The 18,425-nt window shown below is 48.4% G+C and overlaps 1 protein-coding gene across 1 annotated transcript; it reads right to left on the bottom strand.

The window, feature by feature from the left end:
- Positions 1–5,900: 5,900 nt before the first annotated feature.
- TBL2 (transducin beta like 2) lies at positions 5,901–17,202 on the bottom strand. Its single transcript, XM_029221958.1, has 7 exons — positions 17,048–17,202; positions 15,444–15,574; positions 14,999–15,183; positions 14,360–14,511; positions 13,904–14,030; positions 13,396–13,548; positions 5,901–13,163 (listed from the first exon to the last, which is right to left on the bottom strand). The coding sequence occupies exons 1-7, from the start codon at positions 17,175–17,177 to the stop codon at positions 12,701–12,703; spliced, it is 1,341 nt and encodes a 446-aa protein (XP_029077791.1). The 5' UTR covers positions 17,178–17,202; the 3' UTR covers positions 5,901–12,700.
- Between the last annotated feature and the right edge of the window lie 1,223 nt (positions 17,203–18,425).

Below are 18,425 nucleotides of genomic sequence, written 5' to 3'. Positions count from 1 at the left end.
CCACAATGAGAAGCCCATGCACCCCAACAAAGAGTAGCCCCTGCTCGCCGCAACTAGAGAAAGCCCACGCTCAGCACCAAAGACCCAACGCAGCCAAAAATAAATAAATAGAAATAAATAAATTTTTAAAATAATAATAAAAATAAAATGCCATTTTATAAACGCTAGGCTAAGAGAGGTATTGTACAAGGTGCTATGACAACCCTAATCTAGATGAGGGGTGTCTAGAGGCATCTGGGGAAAAATGACCTTGAAGTTGAACTTTGAGAATACAGTAGGTGCAATTGCTCTAAGTCCTGTGTCCACAGACACTGTAGATGCTCAGTAGATGTTTGGGTGAATGTTCAACCTTCAGTGCAGCTCCCTAGTCTTCCCACAGCACCCTAGGCATTTATTGATGCTTGCAGTATGCAGAGAGGGTCCTGGAGCAACCGCTTCAGGAAACATAAAGGAAGTAAGTGACAGTTTGCATTGCTTGGTAGCAGCTACTTCTTTCAGCTCTAGAGGAATTTTCTTCTGTGTGCCCAGAGAAATGTCTAGCTAACCCTGAACTTGACATAGCCTCTATAACTGTTCGCCCTTTCATAATCCACCAACATCATGGCTCGATAAGCATTTGAGGAGTGGAAGAGCTGAACTAGCATGTGGAGGGAAGGACGATTCTAGAAATAACGGGATCAAAGGTGGCATGTCTGTTTCTCAAAGCCACTGATCCAAAATAACTGAACCAAAGAACTATCTGAGCACCTGCTATATGCCCTGCAGCAGTGGACACTGGGTGACACAAAGATGAGTAAGACACACTCCCTGCCCTTTGGGCGAGGATAAGGAAAGCAAGAGGAAAATAAAACTCGAGGCAGAGCATGTTAAGTGTTGTGAGAGAGGCCAGCTCTCTAGAATTCTCCAGTTCTGTTCATAGGGCCCCCTGGTCTAGGCACACGTCACCAGACATTTATGTCTCACTTCTCTCTCACCCTTGTCCAAGTCCTGGCCAGCACCCCACTCCCACCCCAAGGTCTCTTGCCTCTAGTTTCTCTACTCCACAGCCCCCTGCTCCTCCCAGCTGCTTTAGCCTCCTGCACCCATCTCTCCTCCAGCCCACCCTGCCAGTCGCCAGCTTCTTCGGGCCATCCCCTGAAGACCCAGTGATCCTCCTGTTTCCCGCTCACATTTGTCCACCTGGCCCTACATTCCCCACCTGTCTCCCACTGAAGTTCTCTCTGTGTAAGAGACTGGTCAAAATGGGCACCTGCCAACTATTCCCCGAAGCCTGCACAAATGCCCTCTGTTGACATACTTCTCTTTAAAGAGATCTCACCTTGACATTTTCTAGGTGAAAGCCCTGTGCTAGATGAGCTGGGTGCTGAGATGAGCGGCCCAGACCTCTACCTTGGGCAACTTGCATTCAAAGCAGTGCATTCAAAGTAAAAGCTACAGAGACCTGCAATGCCCCAACCGTCTACCTCCTCCCATTAATTCTCTGACCTCACCACCGGCAATCTACCCTTTGCTGTCTCTGCTCCAACTACGCTGGCCTCCTTGCTCATCTGAAAACACCCAGTAAAACTCTTTGCACTGTAGGTCCCTCTACCTGGATCATCCATTCTGCATACATGTATTTACATTGCTCACTCCCTCACCTCCTTCAGGTCTTTACTCAAATGTTATCTTCTCAATTCAGCCTTTCTTGGCCACCCTAAGACTGCAGTATGCAATCCCACACACACACTCTGTATCCCCCTCCCCCAATATATTTTTCTCCAGAGCATTCAGCACCGTCTGATATACTATTTTACCCTCTGTCTTGTTTACTGTCTATCTCCTTTCAGTAGCTCCATGAAGGTAGCAACATGGTCCCTTTTGTTTTGTTCACTGATTATCCCTAGCACCTAGAACAGAGCCTGGCACTCAGTGGGTGATCATTAAGTATCTGTTGAATGAATGAATTCCCAGCCATGATGCTTCCTCTTCCATGAAGCCTTCCCCAGATCACTTCAAGCAGGAGGAAGGAAGCCTCGCTCCCCTGAACCACCACAGGCAGGTAGGAGAAGCCAGCCTGAAGGCCACATGACCTGGGTGGACGTCCTCAGATATCCCTGAAGATCATAAGTTTAATCACAATTAGAAGTTCTTTGGGTTTTCCTTTGCTCTGTATTATCTGGCTATCCCCTGTAATGGCAGCCCTGTGATGGCAGGGACCCCATCGTCAAGTTCACCAGCACATCCCCGATGCCTAGCACAGCACCTGGCACAGATGAGGTGTTTAATAGAGTGTTATCGAATGAATGAATGAGAGAATGACCACCACACCTCCCCACAGGCTCTCTCTAGGGCCTGCCATCAGCTGTTTTCTCCCTTTCTGCCCCATCCACATTACCTGGAAATCATCGCACTTTCTTTGTCAGAGCGATTTAGCTCCTAGGTAGCACTCAATCCTCCCCCAACCAGGACGTGTGTCCAGGGCCAGTGCGCCTTTGATGACCAGGCCTCTTCCAAAATCCTTTCCATGCCTCCACATTGCCCAAGTTCAACCTCATACCATAGTGTCAATCAGGGTCCCAAATATGATCTCAGTCACAGGGAAAAGAATGCTAGGAGGCAGAAACCCTGGGTCGGAATCCCAGCTCAGCCATGAACTTGTCTCATGGCTTTGCGTAGGTCACTTAACCACTCTGAATCCTAGTTTTGTTCTGTGTTTTGTTTTCTGTGAAATGACTTCAATAACAATGGCTCTGTACTTCATAGGCTTGTACCAAGGACCTGGTGAGGTAGAAACCGGACAAGCTTTGTAAACCACAAAGTGCCTTGCAGGCAGAAATTCTCTTTTTGGCTTCCTGTGCCATTGCTCCTGCCATACTCGTAGCTCCAGCCGAATAAACCTGTTCCCTGTTCCCTGAACAGATTCTGCACATCACCTCTGTGCTCTTACTCACACTGCTTCTCCCCTGAGGAATGCCACCCCCTCTCCTTCCCCAGTTGCCATCCTCCTTCTGAAATACCCATCTTTTAAGACTCAACCTCCTCCACCATTATTCCAAAAGCATGTAATCCCACCCTTGCTTAGGTCCCCCTAGAGCATTGCGTTCACCTCTCTCGGCCCTTTCCTTTTTTTTTTTTTTTTTTGCGGTACGCGGGCCTCTCACTGTTGTGGCCTCTCCCGTTGTGGAGCACAGGCTCCGGACGCGCAGGCCCAGCGGCCATGGCTCACGGGCCCAGCCGCTCCACGGCACGTGGGATCTTCCCGGACCGGGGCACGAACCCGTGTCCCCTGCATCGGCAGGCGGACTGTCAACCACTGCGCCACCAGGGAAGCCCCCTTTCCTTTTATTTTACCTCCCAAAAAGCTGAGCTCCTCACCCAGGCTGCTTCAGTGGAAGACAGGGTCTGAGGAACCTGCTGAGTCTCATGGTTCTAGCCTAGAACCTGTGTATTCATCTCTCGCACTGGTATCTATGAAAATCTGTTTGAGGAAAAGCCTTGAAGACTAAGAGCCTGAACTACGCTGACGTTCTCTCTTTTCTCCTTCTTGGGTTGTGTTAGAGCCCGGCTGAGAGAGAAGACAGAGGACCTGGATCAGGTCTTCTTCCTCTGAAAGCCACTTTGTAGGCTGTGCTCCTTTGTAAGGCCACCAAGGCCCACACAACAGTCCTGATGAGTCAAGGAGACCTGTAGGAGGTTGTGGGCGCTCCCTGTGTGTCCTTAGGCAGCAACACTGAACCTACTGGAATTCATTAAAAGAGAGGTTACATGGGCTAAAAATGGAAACGGTTCAAAAACCCCCTCAAAACATTCACAGGCATGGGTCCTTGATGCCTTGCTAATGAGAAGTGCCAGAAAGAAACAAGAAAACAGCCAGTGATGGCCAGTCAGAGGCAGAGAGAGCCCAGTGCTGCTCCAACCATGAGGACCCCCAAGAAGCTTGTTAAAATGCAGCTTCCGGGGACTTCCCTTGCAGTCCAGTGGTTAAGACTCTGTGCTTCCACTGCAGGGGGCGCGGGTTCGTTCCCTCGTCCGGGAACTAAGATCACGCATGCCAAAAAAAAAAAAAAAAAAAAAACACGCAGGCTCCTGGGCCCTGTCCCCAAGGTTTTCTCTGTGGTACAGCTTTGGCACATGTATTTTATTTTCATTTTATTTATTTATCTTGATATATAACATGCACATGCTAGAAAATTAAAAGGGTACAAAATGTTAGTAATCGTTGAAGCTGGTTAATGGAAACGTGGGGGTTCGTTATACTATTCTATTTTTGTATATGCTGAAATTTTTCATGATAAAAAGTTTTTTTAAGGGGTACAGTGAAGGGACTTCCCTGGTGGCGTGGTGGTTAAGACTCCGTGCTCTCAATCGCGGGGGCCTGGGTTCGATCCCTGGTCAGGGAACTAGATCCCACATGCATGCCTCAACTAAGAGTTCAAATACCACAACTAAGGAGCCCGCCCGCCGCAACTAAGACCCAGTGCAACCAAATAAATAATTTTTTTAAAAAAGGTATACAGTGAAGTTCAAAATTAAAAAAATAAAGCAAGTCTGTCTCTCTTTCCCTCCCTGGTCCCACAGTCACCCTGTTCCCCAATGCTTAACCTTCCAGTGATGAAACAGTCTATACCAATGGCCTCAGCCTGGCTGCACGTGGGAAGCTTCAAAAGATATTAATGCTTGGGTACTTCTAACCCCGTCCCCCCGCTCCTAGAGGTTCTGATTTACAGGACTGCAGCCTGGCCATTGGGATTTGTTCTTAAGCTTTCCAGATCACCCTAATGTACAGCCAATGTCGAGACCCACTCGTCTTGTTTACAAGCATATGTGCAAAAGTACATATTCACACAACTGGTTGCAGCACACTCTGTGCATTATTCTGCACTTTGATATTTTACGTAACACATCGTTGTATTCTCTGTTGCTGCTGTGACAAATCACAACAAACTTAGTGGCTTAAACAGCACAAGTGTGTTATTTTGTAGATTAGAAGTCTGATAGGGATCTCACTGGGCCAAGTTCAAGGTTCATTCATTCCTTCCTAGAGGCTCTAGCAGAAAATCTGTTTCCTTCCCTTTTCCAGCTTCTAGGAGCTGCCCACTTTCCTTGGTTCATGGCTCCTTCCTCCATCTTCAAGGACAACAACATGAGGCTGAGTCCTCCTCCTGCTGCCATCTCTCTGACTTTCTCTTCTGCCAGCCTCTTCCACCTTTAAGGACATCGTGTCCTTGTGATTACATTGGGCCCACGCAGATAATACAGGGTAATCTCTCTATTTTAAAGCCAGCTGGTTGGTGACTTTAACTCCATCTGCTACCTTAATTCCCCTTTGGCACATGCAGTGGACTGACTGAACGTGACACCACAAAATTCAGATTTTGAAATCTAACCCCCAGTGTGACGGTATTAAGAGGGGCCCTTGGGACGTCCCTGGTGGTCCAGTGGTTAAGACTGCGCACTCCCACCGCAGGGGGTGAGGGTTCTATCCCTGGTCAGGGAACTAAGATCTCGCATGTTGTGCGGCACGGCCAAAAAAATTTTTTTTTAATTAAGAGGGGCCTTTGGGAGGAAATTCAGTCATGAGGGTCGAGCCCTCATGAATGATTGGTATTCGTGCCCTTATAACCGGGACCCCAGAGAGCTCTCTTGCCCTTTTACTGCCATGTGAGGATACAACGAAAAGATGGTCATTAATGAACCAGCAAGCAGGCTCTCACCAGACACCAAATCTGCCAGTAACTTGATCTTGGACTTCCCATCCTCCAGAACTGTGAGAAATAAATTTCTGTTGTTTAAGCCATCCAGTTTATGGTACTTTGTTACAGCAGCCCAAACTAAGACAGCACGTATCCTAACGAATTCACAGGTCCCAGGTATTGGGATGTGGACATTTTTGTGGCGGGGGTGGGGGTGGGGATCATTGTTCTGCTGCCACATCACAGAAATTTGTCCAAACAAGAGGAAAGTACATTTAGTGTATTTTTAAAAAGATGATCTTATGTGTAGCCCAGTTTGGGAACCAATGCTGAGGCCCTGATCAGAAAGAATCTGCAAGGCAGACTAAGGAGCTCTGACCCGGTTTTACTATTTAAATATTCTCCTTAAATAAAAAACAAGAAAACAAAAATATTATTTATTTGAGACCTGTAACGTAGTCATGTACATCCAGGCCTTCCTTCTCCCCACAGCCACAGGGAGGAAACATCTTGTATACTCCAAATATAGCCCATGGAAGATGTTTAGCAACTATCCCTGGAAGGAAGGAAGGAAGGAAGGAAGGAAGGAAGGAAGGAAAGAAGGAAGGGAGGGAGGGAGGAAGGAAAAAAAGGAGAGGGGCGGGAGCTCTCCTTACCCATCCTCCTGACACTGGGTCTGGTTTCCCATCTGCCTCTCTGAGTTAGCCTGTTTTTTCTTCCTCTCCAGCCTCTCTTGCTACTTCCAGACCCCTCTACACACAGGTTCTGTGATATTCAGTAATACCCTGGCTGTCCTCATTTTGTCATTTCTGAGTACCAGGTACTGTACTGGGCACAGGGCTGTGCCTCGCTGATGGCAGGTAACCACATTCTGGCCTACGTTCTGGGTACAGGCATGGCTGGGAGGCTGCATAAGAGTGCGTTGAGAACACAAGTGCTGGAGCCAAGTTCATATCCTAACTCTGTCACTTAGGGAAGTCCCTTAACCTCTTCGTTTCTCAGTTTCACCATCTCTAAGATAGGAATAGCACTATCTACCCAGTAGGATGTGGTGAAGCTTAAATAGCCTAATGTGTACAAAGCACTTACAACCCTGCCTACCACATACTCAGTATTTGCTGTTGTTACTATTATTGTATTTCCTGATACCAGATCAAGCGCCTTTTGGATGGAAGGAATGCCATCTATCCATCTTTGCTTCCCAGTGGCAAGCACTGAGTATTGGGTGCAGAAACTATGCAAAAGAGGGCTTTTGAATCAAAGGGTATAGGAATTCTCTGGCGGCCCAGTGGTTAGGACTGTGATGAAGGATCAAGGTGTACATGGTTTCCATGTTGGTACCCTGGGTGCAGCTGGTCTCTGGGATGCTTGGAAGAATTTGAAGGTCAGAATGGAGAGTCAGTAATCAGACCACAGATACCGGTAAAGAAAACGCACAAGATTGCTTTCACGTATCCAGAACTTTTGGAAAAACTCTGATACATACCTGGTTGAACCCCCAGGAACTCACAATAAAATACTGTATTACATTTCTGACGTGTTGAGGAGAGCTTAGCATAGTGAACTTGGAATTGCAGAGAAAAGATGGAGTGTGGTCAACACAGTGTTAATAGTGTTAGATGTGGGCAAAGAGGACTCCTCCGGAGGGACCTGTCCTGGCCCTCCTCCTGCCATGCCCGTCCCCACGAGGCACACTTGCAGGACCAGGGAAATGTGACCACCCAGAGCTTTTGTCCCCATCTCATCCACTAGACCCTGGACTCCCTGTCCAAACAGACACAAGCCTGCTTCAAGGGCTTGTACCAGCCTCTCACCAGGTCCATTCTCCCAAAGGTGGGGCTGCCATGGTGCACACCCTAAGGCCCGAGCGGTTGGTGGCCAAGGGGCGGGTGGTGTCTTGCAGGGATATGATGGCATGTGAGGTGCGGGCTGGGGTATCTCTTGCAATGTGGGAAAGAATCAGGTGGGAAAAGGGGGACAGCCTTGATCATGCGATGGTTGGCTTTGACAACACTTTGTGGCACAGACCTGAGTCTGAGAATTCTAAATTTGAACTTGGCCTTCCAGGAAGTTATAAGAAGGTAGGAGGACAGAACATATTTGAGCTTGGCTTAATTTATAAGAAATATTAAGACATGGCATGGCATGTGGGCCTTCATTTGTATTCTTGCCTCTGGCTTTGCAAATGAAAGGAATTTATTTTTTTAATTATTTTTTTGGCCGGGCCGCACAACTTGTGGGGTCTTAGTTCCCCGACCAGGGACTGAACCCATGCCCTCGGCAGTGAAAGGGCAGAGTCGTAACCACTGGACCGCCAAGAAATTCCCTAAAGGAATGTATTTTAGCACTAGATAGGCCTAAACTTGAAGATCTGGGCAAGCCATTTATTGGTTATGTGACTTTTGGGCAATTTACTTGGACTCTCTAATAATACTGATGTCAAGGCTCTCTCAGTTGCAAGTAAGAGTATCCCAACTCAAACGGACAATCATAAACAGGAATCTATTGGCTCTTATAACTGACAGTCCAGTGGTGGCAACCTCAGGTGTGTCTGGATCCAGCTGTCTAAACAAGCAGCATCCTTAGCACAGCATCTCTCTACATCTTTGGCTGCTTTCCTGTGTTGGCTTAATTCTTGGACAGGACTACACATAGTTTCTTTACATCCAACTTACTAAGCAATCCCAGCAGAAAATTAAACATATTTTCACTTTTCTAAAGTTCTGGCAAAGTCCAGGAATATGCTGATTGGTTATATGCCCACCATGGAGGGTCTGGGTCTATCCCCTATAAATTGTACAGATTAAGATTTGGGGAAGTGGGACTTCACCAAATAAAAACTAAGATGTGGTTGGTTACTGGGTTTTGCTGAGGCAAAAACAATAGTGAGTTGGTAGGGATTGAAGGCTTCGCACTCAACGTTAGCCACTATTAATGTGACCAAGAAAATGAAAATGGACTCAAACTGAATAGAAAGCAAGTGGAAACCACATTCATTTTCCAATTGCCCTGAACCCCGGGATCAGAGTTGGAAGCTTGAAGAAATGAAGACTTGGACATACAGTCACAATCTCAAGAAGACATTCCCAGGTTTGCGTATATGAATCATGCTTTCGGTTGCTGTGGCTGATTCTGCAGTGCCAACCTGTTCTATCAGTGGGCCTCAGCCTCAAGAGCTGTGTGCTCAAAACAAGCCAGGATCACCTGGAAGACTCATATTTCTGGAATTTTGTAGAGGAGAACATGAATCCCAAATTATTGTTTCTAGATATGTGGCCAGTTTGGGGCAATGCTGAGTCTCTGATATAACCTATAATCATTTTTTTTTAATATTTATTTGGTTGTACCAGGTCTTAGTTGCGGCAGGCGGGCTCCTTAGCTGTGGCATATGAACTCTTAGTTGCGGCATGCATGTGGGATCTAGCTCCCTGACCAGGGATCGAACCCGGGCCCCCTGCATTGGGAGCACAGAGTCTTAACCACTGGGCCACCAGGGAAGTCCCAACCTATCATCATTGATAACTCATCACCAGAGTATGTGCTTCCTACTTACCTCCTATAATCTCTAATTGCAGAACATCTTTTTTGTTTTTGGCTGCACAGTGCAGCTTGCGGGATCTTAGTTCCCCGACCAGGGATCGAACCCGTGCCCCTTGCAGTGGAAGCATGGAGTCCTAACCACTGAACAGCCAGGGAATCCCCCAGAACATCTTTTAAATAAGAGTATTCTCATTACCTTAATTGAAATTGATGAAGACTACCAACAGGCCTTTAGATGTGCACTTTTGTGGTTTAAATATTTTTTTCTATTTTTGATGACTGATAAAAATAACCTATAAAGCACCATTTTAAAATATTTCCCCAAGTTTTTATTTTGAAAAATTTCAAACCTACACACATTGAAATAGTAATATTTAAGTATTAACACTGCCTTCACACACAAGGATTTTTTACCAAAAAACCACGGTGGCCTCTAGGCTACATGAGTATCTAGGTAACTTCTCCATGCTTACAAGAGAAGCAGCCTCATCTTTAGTGAGAGGAGCTTTCTGTCCTCAGGAAGTCTCTGTATTGACTTTTTTGTAGTGCTTTCATTCATCTTATTAGAAATTCATAGCCCTGCAAAGCACGAAGGACAGGATTTATTCCCATTTTACAGATGAGGAAACGAACTCAGAGAGGTCAAGTGATCTGTCTGTTCAAGGTCTCAAGTCAGTAAGTGCCCCAGCTGAAATTGGAACTGAAGACTTCTGACTTCCGTAACTCAACATTCTGTGGTCACTTCCTCTCCTGGATATACGAGAGTAAAGCCAGAGCCAAGCAGATATGCAAAGTGTTTTAGTCTCATTCTTCAAACAATCAGAAAGCAAGTATTCACCAGGACCCAGGTGCATAGTATTATCAATCAGAAGTCTATTCTTAGGAACATAAAACCACAATACACAGAGGGTACTGAAATTTCTGTCAACTGCTCTGGTTTGAGTTCAACATTTATTGAGTGCTTACTCTATCCCAGGTACTGTGTGTGGGATACAGAGCAAATCAGACCGACAAGGAGTCTTGTCACATTCCAGTGGGTTAATGAACAATCCAGAAGCTCAATGAGACTGCTGGTCTGCATCCTGCCCACAGTAGCATTCTGTTTGGTCCCCACGGTGCCTAAGTTTTTCTGTTTATAATGAATTGCCAACTTCTAGCTTCTCTGAAACAGGCAACTTCTGCTGGAATCCTGAATATTAAGTCGCAGCCACGCCTGCCCCTCACCCAGGACACATGCCCCCTAGAGATCACTTCAGTTCCATTTCCTACTGTCTTACACCCAGACGACTGTGGCCCAAATCACCCACTTATATTACCCACTTGACATCCATAAGCATTTAAACTGAAAACCCCTGAAGCCAACAAATATCCAAACAAGATAATTTCAGATAGCATTAAGTAATGCAAAATAAAATAAGCTAATGTGATGGATGTGATATGATTGGTGTAAAGGGCTACTTCAGACTGGGTGGCCAGGGAGGGTTTCTCTGAAGTATAATCGAAACTGAGAACTGAATTATGACAAGCATGACAAGACTGCCAACAGAAGAAAAAAAAATGCTTCTAAGCAAAGGGAAAAGCATAGGCACAAGTCCCCCTCGAGGCTGGAAATAACTTGGCTTGGTGGAGGAAAGTGGTAACAAGGTCACGGAAGAAGGAAGAAGACAGATTACATAGGACCTTGTAGGCCATGGTGAGAGTTTTGGATTTTATTCCAACTGTGATGGGGTGTCTTTTCAGGGTTTTAACTTGGGAACAATGGGATCTGGTTTACATTTTTAAAAGATCACCCTGCTACATAGAAAAGTGACTTAACGAGGCAAGAGAGGAAGTAGGGAGGCCAATGAGGAAGCTATGTTATAGCAGTCCAGTAGGTGACAGTGGCTAGAACCAGGATGGTAACAGAAAAGATGGAGAGAGGTAGCAGATTCAGGATATAAACTGGAATGTAACCAAAAGAATTTTCTGGTGGAGTGGACGGCAGTAGTGCAGTAGGGCGGAGAGAGTATGAAAAGGGAGTAACTAAGGATAACTCCAAGGTTGTGACTTGTTCAAATATCTCTATGAGTTGGGGGTGACTAGCAGAGGTCCCAGTTTTAGGGAGAGGGACGAAGAATTTATTCTGGATGAGTAAATTTTCCCTAGGCTCAAGTCGTGCTAAGATTCCTCATTTCCATCTCACATCCAAGCAGTCCTCAAAGTCCCAAAATTTGAACTTCTAAATACCTAATCTATCAAATCTACCCTTCAACTTCAACTCCATATTCACTGCCTCTGTCCTGATTCAATCCTCTCCCTCGCTTTGACTTTTACAACAGCCTTCTCCAGCTATGAATAAACTAACAAAAGCACTTCACAGACATGTGAACCTCTCTCCCACCAGCCACCTCTGATGGCAGAAACCATGTCTTATTCATACTTATCTCCAGGGTCCAGTGCTGCGTGCTAGGCACAGAGTAGGCACTCAAATGTTTGGTGAACTGAAAAGAAGTTCTCCTCAAACAGGATATAACCTCCTGGAAGAGAAGAGCCCTATCTCGGGATTCTGTGATTCTCCCACACAACTTAAAGCAGAACCAGATATGAAATGTATGATCAAGTCCCAGAAACTTGGCCTTCCCAAGGGGTATGTTTCTTTCTAATTGAGTTTCAAACTGCCCTGTTTTAACCCAGTAGTTAATAACTGATATGGAACAACAGGTAACATATGTTATGACTCTTTTCTACTCTTCTTCCAAATCTAGGGACTTCATACCCTCATACTCTCACAACATCTTTGTAATGAGGTCAAGAGATAATTATTCTCCATTTCACAAATAAGAAAACTGAGGCACAGAATGAATCCCTTCATCACTTTTTGATGAAGTTAGGTGCTTTGCTGGGTTAAGATCAGCCTTTCCCTGAGCCATACCACAGTTATGGAATTGGAAGATTTCCCAATCTCCCATCCCTGCAAGACTGCTGGTTAGTACTCAGGTGTTCCCTAGGTTTTGCCTCCACAGTTACAAGCTTCTTTGTCGTTTTTTTTTTCCTTAGTTCCCCGACCAGGGATCAAGCCCAGGCCCCCTGCATTGGGAGCACAGAGTCTTAACCACTGGACCGTCAGGGAAGTCCCACAATTACACACTTCTTTGGATAGCAGGGTGTGTTGCCACAAGGTCAAAGACCATGTTCTCTCTTTCTCTTCTAATTACCACTCTCCTCAGTGCCTGGTGGAGACAGATTCCACCCCTTGGGCCCAGGAAAAAGAGAAGCACCTTGGTCGTTGGCCTGGGAGGTCAAGTAAGGTCAGGAGTCACACCAGCAAGAAGAGAGAGAGAGATCTAAGTAGGCAAGAATAGTTTCAATGGGAAAAAGGAGAGAGGAGTCACGATTAAGAAAATCAGCACACCCCTTTCAAAAGGCTTCCAGCTGGGGAGTACTTGGGAAGAGCCGCGGCAGCGAAGGCAGAAGGCCAGATCCTTCCTGCTGTGCCCTCCCATGAGTCATTTCCTCAAGGCACCCAGGCTCTTCAGGGCCTCCTGGGCCTGCGTCAGCTGCTGCTGTAGCCTCTGGCGGGTGCTCTCATTGGAGGCCCGCTTGAGGAGGCCCTGCATTTCTTCCACCACTGCCCGGTAGCCAGGGGTGTTGTGGAAGAGCCGCACTGCGCGGTCTCCACAGGAGGCCAGAAGCCGGCCAGTGACGTCAAAGGACAAGTCACTGATACACTCCCCATGGACCTGCTCGAAGCACTCCTCCTTCTCACCCCGCCGGCTGTTATAGAGATGAATGCTGCTGCCACTGGCCAAAGCCAAAACCTGGGCGTCAGGCGAGAGTGCCAGGCGGCACGGCATGGTGCTTGCTTCTTCAAAACGGCCTGTCCTCAGCAAGTAGGGATCCTGCTGCTTCTTGTATTCCACATCTGTGTCCCACAGTTTCCACGTACCATCCTTGGAGACAGAGGCCATCCTGCAGCAGGGAAAGTCACGGCTCTAGCCCCAACACACCCTGGAGGGGAGGGCACTGGGACAGTGCTAGGGACGCCAGCTAGGAAGCCAACTCCACTGCTATGTCTACTTCCTGCTGCGGGCCAGGCACGCCCCCCCCCAACTTCAGAGCCACTGCAGAGAACGGCAGAAGGATCCTGGATGCCAAGAGGGGCTGCAAGTCACGTGTAAGAAATCAGAGAGGAGTCACTCACCTCCGGGAGTCATTGGAGAAAGCGAAGAAGTGGACGGCTGCAGAGTGGCCCTTCAGTTCAAAGGCTCGCACAACCTCCTGGAAGTCCCCCTTTTTCCCAAAGCAGACTTCCCAAACTTTTACATCTGGGGTGAAGCCACACGAGGCCACAAACCTGCCATACAACCCAGGTTGCATTAAAACTTAATTTTAAGGGCATCTTTTTCTGCAAATCCGCCAAAACTTTTTCCTGAGAAAGTTAATCTTGTGGCTAAAACGCTACCTTTGAAAACTGCTTTTATACATGACCTCAGTCCATCCTCACAGCCAGGCTGTAAGATACTTAGTACCCCCACCCCAACCTCTTAAAAACTATGGACGGAGAAATAGAGACTAAGGACTTGAATCTAGGTGTCCTGATTCCACACTGCCTGCCCCTTCTGCTCTCTGAAGCTGGCTCTCTGCTCTGTCCCCAGCCCCCCAGCCCCAACCTCTGCCCATGCCCGAGGCCAAAGTCCCTCCTTCCTCACCTGCTACAAGGGGATATAGCAGCAAATGTATTGTGCATCTGGTTGGTGTTGATGGTAGACAGCGCCTGACCTTTCAGATTCCAGATGATGATAGCTGTGTCACTGGAAGCAGTCATGATGAACTTCCCTGAAGGGCGAGGGGAGTGCCATGGGCTGAGGTCCATGACCTGATCGACTGACTTATGAAGGCATCTGCTGCCCAGTGTAATGTATCCACGCTTCCCTCCCAAGCCAAGGGTCACCACAGATAAGGATCTGGCTGAAGACTGTGGCTATTACCTGCCTCCCCCAGGGGACTTGCTGTGGCTCCCAGGACTCCAGGGGAGCCCAGAGCCAGGGCCCTTTTTGTCACACTGGGGTTAAGCATAACTCTTAGGCTGCATTCGCTCACTCAGTAAGTAAAACTGGGTCCATTCCCTCTTGCCTTGGGCAAGCTCCATCCTCTGAGTGCCTCACCTGTGTCAGCAATGCCAATGTTGATGATGGCTGCCTTGTGCTTTTTAGGAAAGTCCTCTGGGGTGGCTGTGAAAGTATAGCCCCCATCCTCTCGCTTGGTCATCTTGAAGACACGGAGGGTATCTCCGTTAGCCAGCCAGACGATGAATGCTCTAGAGACAGGAAGCAGACAAGTCTCTCACTCCTTTGGGCACAGAGACCTGTGTGTGCCAGGTCCTATGCTAGGCAGGCTCTGAGGAAAATCAAGATCTCCCTTCAGGACTTATAGTCCAGGCTCACAACTTAAACCCTTAGTTCAAAATCTCTTAAAACTCCTTACAAGGTAAGCCTCTCATAGCTCTGGTTCCTTTAGCTTCTCTCTAGGATTTAGAAAACCATTAGAGCTTCCAAGACTACTCTGGCAGTCAGGCTTTGGTACTTCCCAAGGAGGAAGAGATCTTCCCCTCTCTGCTTCCTTGCTATGTAGCTCCATAGCCCTCCAAGGAGCCTCAGGCGGTGTTCAAGCTGTCTGGATGTTCCCTTTCTGCCACCTCAAGGGAGACCCTGGGTCCCCCCTCACCACCCTAAACAAGGTATGGGAAGGACATAAGCTTGGGTCAGGGCTTCTGCAGGCAAACCTGGGGCTCCATCCTGTCCCACCTGCAGTCAGGGCTGAAGCGCACCAGGATGGCATGGTCCAGCTCCACATTTGCTCTCATGCTGCGGTGCTCCCGCTGCAGGAAGTCCTTGGTGCTCCAGATGCGGACAGTACGGTCATCTGCACAGGTGGCCAGGTACTTGCCATTGCTGCTAAAGTCCATGCAAGATATGTTCCCACTGTGGCTCTAGGGGAAGGGTTGCAGCAAGTATGAACAGGAACCCCTTGGGCAAATGGGGAAACCCATGCAGCCATGATTCTGGAGCCCTGTTGCTTAGATTAACAGCAAGCTGCTGATGGGATGTGATGAGAAGGGATAGGATGGGGCATCCCCACTGATTTTGGTCAGAGGCAGAGGGGTCTGTAACATGCACAGAATACTACAAAGGAAAAGTCTACGGGGGTGTGGGTCTCTGTATACATGTCCTGTGCATGGGCACCATGTACCTTCAGTGTTGCAGCCAGGAGGCGGTGGGTGAAGTTGTGTTGCTGAGGCTTTTCCTTGTGAATCCGCTGATGTTGTTTCTGCTTCTTGGATCTCAAGGACTTGTCAGGTGGAAGTCCATTTGCTCTTTGGCCTATAAGGAAGGCCCATGTCATTCGTCCATTCACCACTCAATAAGCACTTACTGACCACCTATGATTGGCACTGAACAGAGGCACAAGAGATGACCAGATATGGCCCCTGTCCTCAAGAAGAGAGGGATATGGGAAAAAAACAGAGGCTTTGTGGAATCAGACCTGAGTTTGCATTGCATCTCTACCACTGAGTGATCCTGAGGAGGCTGCCTGCTGTTAGTGTGTATAACATAACCGTATAGCACCTCGTTGCACATCAGAAGAGGCGCCCTCTCTGGGCAGGCACAGCTCAGCAAGTACACAGAATGGCCAGTGGAATGCAGATTCTTGGCCAGACATCTCTAAGTGGGGGATAATGTGCACACCGGAATCCAGTGACCCTGATCTCAGGTAATTGCCCTGGGCCTTGGTTTTCTAAAAGAGAAGTTGAGAATTGGGTGAGATGATATATACAAAATGACAAGCACAGTACCCAACACAACCATTAAAGGGCTCAAAGGAATCCCAGAGAGAACCCAGAGGTGAGAGGTAGCTGACGTGAGTTGAGTACATCCCGGGGGCTGGAAATGGTGCCAGTCATTTTTGTATCAAATAGCTAACTTAATTGAAAATCAGGCCAGGAGCAAAGCTGGCATATGTTAGATCGCTACAGATGCTCCTCAATCCCTACAGGAAGAAAGCTCCGAGGCCACATACAAAGACAAATCTGCCTGCCCTCCGCTTGCCTCTCCAGCCTTGTCTAACAAGCCCTCCCCTCTCCCCTCCCACTACAGTCAAACCAAATGCTGTTCCAGGCCTCCTTGGCTTCACGCATGTTGCCATTGCCAGGAATATTCGCCCTCTCTTGGCCCCCTGGCAAACTCTTACACGTCTATCCTTCAAGACCCCACGTCAAGTGTTCCCTACTTGACACCCCCCCCCCGCCCACCGACAAAAGCAGGGCTGACCACTCCCACCTTTGGGTTTCCTGTGTCTAGTACTGACCTTCCTATGAAACCTACTACACTATATTTTTCCCTTACAGTTTCACCTGTTCTTTTTTACCCGACACTGGACTCCCTAAAGGAAAAGACCCCGAAGCCTACAGGAGGTAGCAGGTACCCAATAAACGCTGCATGTCGGGGAACCAGAGCGTTCACAAACGAATGTCCGTCCCCTCCTCCCCGTTTTCAGAAAATAACGAACAAGGAGCGCGCCAGAGAGTTTCCTAGCGTCCCCGCAGCAGCCCCGGGGAGAAGCTCAGGCTCCGAGGGCAGGCGGCTTAGCCTCGGCCACGGAGAGCTCGGTAGCGCGGGGCCTAGGTTCTAACAGGTCGTCCCAAAGTGAAACTGATGTCCCAAGAGGAGAAACTGAGGCCGGAGGGAGGGCGGGATCTCTGGCATCCCCGCAGGCCCAAACGGCCGGTCGGACCCCGGGGAGGCCGGGAGCGACAGGTCCGGTAGGTCGCCCCCACGCGCCCCCGCCCCACTAACCTGCCGACCGGCCGCACGTCTCCTGCTCCGCGCGCAGCCACCCCCGCGCTACCGCCGCCGTCGCTATCAGGGCCAGCAGCCCGAGCAACAGCGACAGCCCCATCAACTCCGGCATCTGCAGCAGCTCCATGTCGGCAGAGTCGCTGCCACCTCAGCCTCTGGCCTCGCGAGGGCCTGCACGTCTCCGCAGGGCGGTGCACGCACGCGGGGCGGGGCCTGGCCGTTAGTGCGTCCCGAGGGGCGCGGCCTGGTCTTTGGCCCGTCTAGGGGGCGGGGCCTGTTGTTGGAGCGTCCCGAGGGGCGGGGCCTGACCGTCGGGCATCCGGAAGGACGCGGCCTGGCTATTTAAGTTCGTCTGGCCATTAAGACTGTGTGGCCTCACAGGGTAGGGGGCAGGTGATGCAGCCTCTGCTCAGGCCTCCCCTTGAAGAATTTACTGATAATCGTTATTAAAGGCGTTATTCCAGTCGTCATCACATTGGATCCTTTCAAGGAGCCATGGGACCTATTATTACTCCCATTCAACAGGTGGGAAAGTCTTCTTAGTATCAGGGGAAATTCAGATGGGCTTTTACTGTTAATGGAGAAGGGAAAGGGTATTTCTGGAATTAGGAGGTGGGACAGCCTCCTCCTCCTGAGCAGGAGGATGCTGTGTGGAGGCAGGGCATGAGCAAAATAAAAAGTAGCAGGTAAGGGAGTTCCCTGGCATCCCAGTGGTTAGGACTCCACGTTTCCATTGCAGGGGGCACAGGTTCAATCCCTGGTCGGAGAACTAAGAGTCCGCAAGCCTCACGGCATGGGCCAAAAAAAAAAAAAGTAGGTAAGATTGGAAAGGTCTGGAGGGCCTTGAGTGCCAGCTCAATCCAGCAAACAGAGAGTAGATTCTGGTGGTTATTTCAGGGTGATATAGCTCAAAATCGGGGTCTTGGAGATTCTTTGGATGGACTAGTGTGTGCCAAGACCAAAGACAGAAGGAAAACCAAGAGGTGGTTGCAAGGGTTCAAGAGGGAGGTGATAAGAGCCTGGACTCGGGGTGGCCTGGGGATAGAAAGGAAGTTGAAAAGGTGATTTTAAACAAGACACTTTTAATTTTGAAATAATTATAGATTCACAGGTAGTTGGGAAAAAAAATGAAGAGGAAGGTTCCATGTATCCTTTACCCAGGTTCCCCCAATGGTAACATCTTGCATAACTATAGTGCAATATCAAAACCAGGAAATTGGCATTAATACAATCTACAGAGTTTATTCACCAAAAAAAGAGATATTCTGAAAGACTAGTGATAGAATTTGGAGCAGACTAGCTGGAGAGGGAATATTCCCAGAACAAGCATGCTCCGTGGGCCTCCCAGGCCCACAACCCAGAGCGAGTCGAAATG

The sequence above is a fragment of the Monodon monoceros genome, unplaced genomic scaffold (genome assembly GCF_005190385.1).
Source record: "Monodon monoceros isolate NGI ecotype Baffin Bay Population unplaced genomic scaffold, NGI_Narwhal_1 Super_Scaffold_13, whole genome shotgun sequence".
In the NCBI taxonomy this organism is placed as follows: Eukaryota; Metazoa; Chordata; class Mammalia; order Artiodactyla; family Monodontidae; genus Monodon; species Monodon monoceros.
Note: the sequence above shows the minus strand (reverse complement) of the source record. Positions and strands in the feature narration are given on the sequence as shown.

Coding starts and splice junctions, on each gene's coding strand:
- TBL2 (XM_029221958.1), bottom strand. CDS start 17,177: ATGGAGCTGCTGCAGATGCCGGAGTTGATGGGGCTGTCGCTGTTGCTC. Junction 15,184..15,443: donor TCCTGGCTGCAACACTGAAG/GTACATGGTGCC, acceptor CCCTTCCCCTAG/AGCCACAGTGGGAACATATC. Junction 14,512..14,998: donor CGCTTCAGCCCTGACTGCAG/GTGGGACAGGAT, acceptor TCCTGTCTCTAG/AGCATTCATCGTCTGGCTGG.